Source organism: Bombina bombina, chromosome 8, assembly GCF_027579735.1.
Source record: "Bombina bombina isolate aBomBom1 chromosome 8, aBomBom1.pri, whole genome shotgun sequence".
Lineage (NCBI taxonomy): Eukaryota > Metazoa > Chordata > Amphibia > Anura > Bombinatoridae > Bombina > Bombina bombina.
In genome coordinates, this window is record NC_069506.1 from 185,226,504 (window position 1) to 185,227,114 (window position 611).

The 611-nt window shown below is 36.2% G+C and overlaps 1 protein-coding gene across 1 annotated transcript in view; it reads right to left on the reverse strand.

Annotated features, from left to right (window-relative positions):
• Positions 1–313: 313 nt before the first annotated feature.
• LOC128638086 (trans-1,2-dihydrobenzene-1,2-diol dehydrogenase) overlaps positions 314–611 on the reverse strand; it is a 22,100-nt gene continuing 21,802 nt past the window's right edge. Inside the window, exons 6-7 of the mRNA XM_053689948.1 lie at positions 588–611; positions 314–507 (exon numbers count right to left, since the gene is read on the reverse strand). The exon at positions 588–611 is cut by the window's right edge and continues 127 nt beyond it. Of these exons, the coding sequence (XP_053545923.1) occupies positions 398–507; positions 588–611 (134 nt within the window). The 3' untranslated portion in view covers positions 314–397. The remainder of the gene's footprint in view (positions 508–587) is intronic.

Sequence of the window (611 nt, forward strand, 5' to 3'; positions counted from 1 at the left end):
CTTGGTGTGGTAAGCATATATCTAATTTCCACAATTGTATTATGAGCATCAGTGTGAATAAAATTAGAATCTTTGTGCATTATACAGAAGAGTGCTGAATTCCTTGGCGTTTTATAGATGGACTTATCATATCTCATCTTTGGCTTCTGTCCCTTGCCTTATTTTTTGTAAAAATAATTTATATTGGTCATGTCGGTTAAACACCGTCTGGGTGGCAACCCTATCAATGAACAATGGAAATCTATTTTGTATTAGATTATGTACTATAAATGCTCGGATTGTGAAGAATTAAAGGTCTGCCAACAAGCAAAGCTACGGTTGAACAACTGGTTGGCATTTATTAACGTTTTTTTGTTTTATCATTCACTGCAATACGGTTATTTAATGTTCCACATCATCAGACTGTGTCTTGAGTGTCACTGAGAGCAAGTTGCTTTCGAGCTTCTTCAATGATGTTGGCCAAAAGCTGGCTATCTGCCCAGCTCATTATTGGACTTTCTTTCAATCCTGAAACAATAAAATCTCTCTTTAGTTTCTGCCGGGCATAAAGTATGGTACTGTAAGGTGTGAGGAAGTAACTATGTTACCTTTTAATAAACATTGTCGTACGT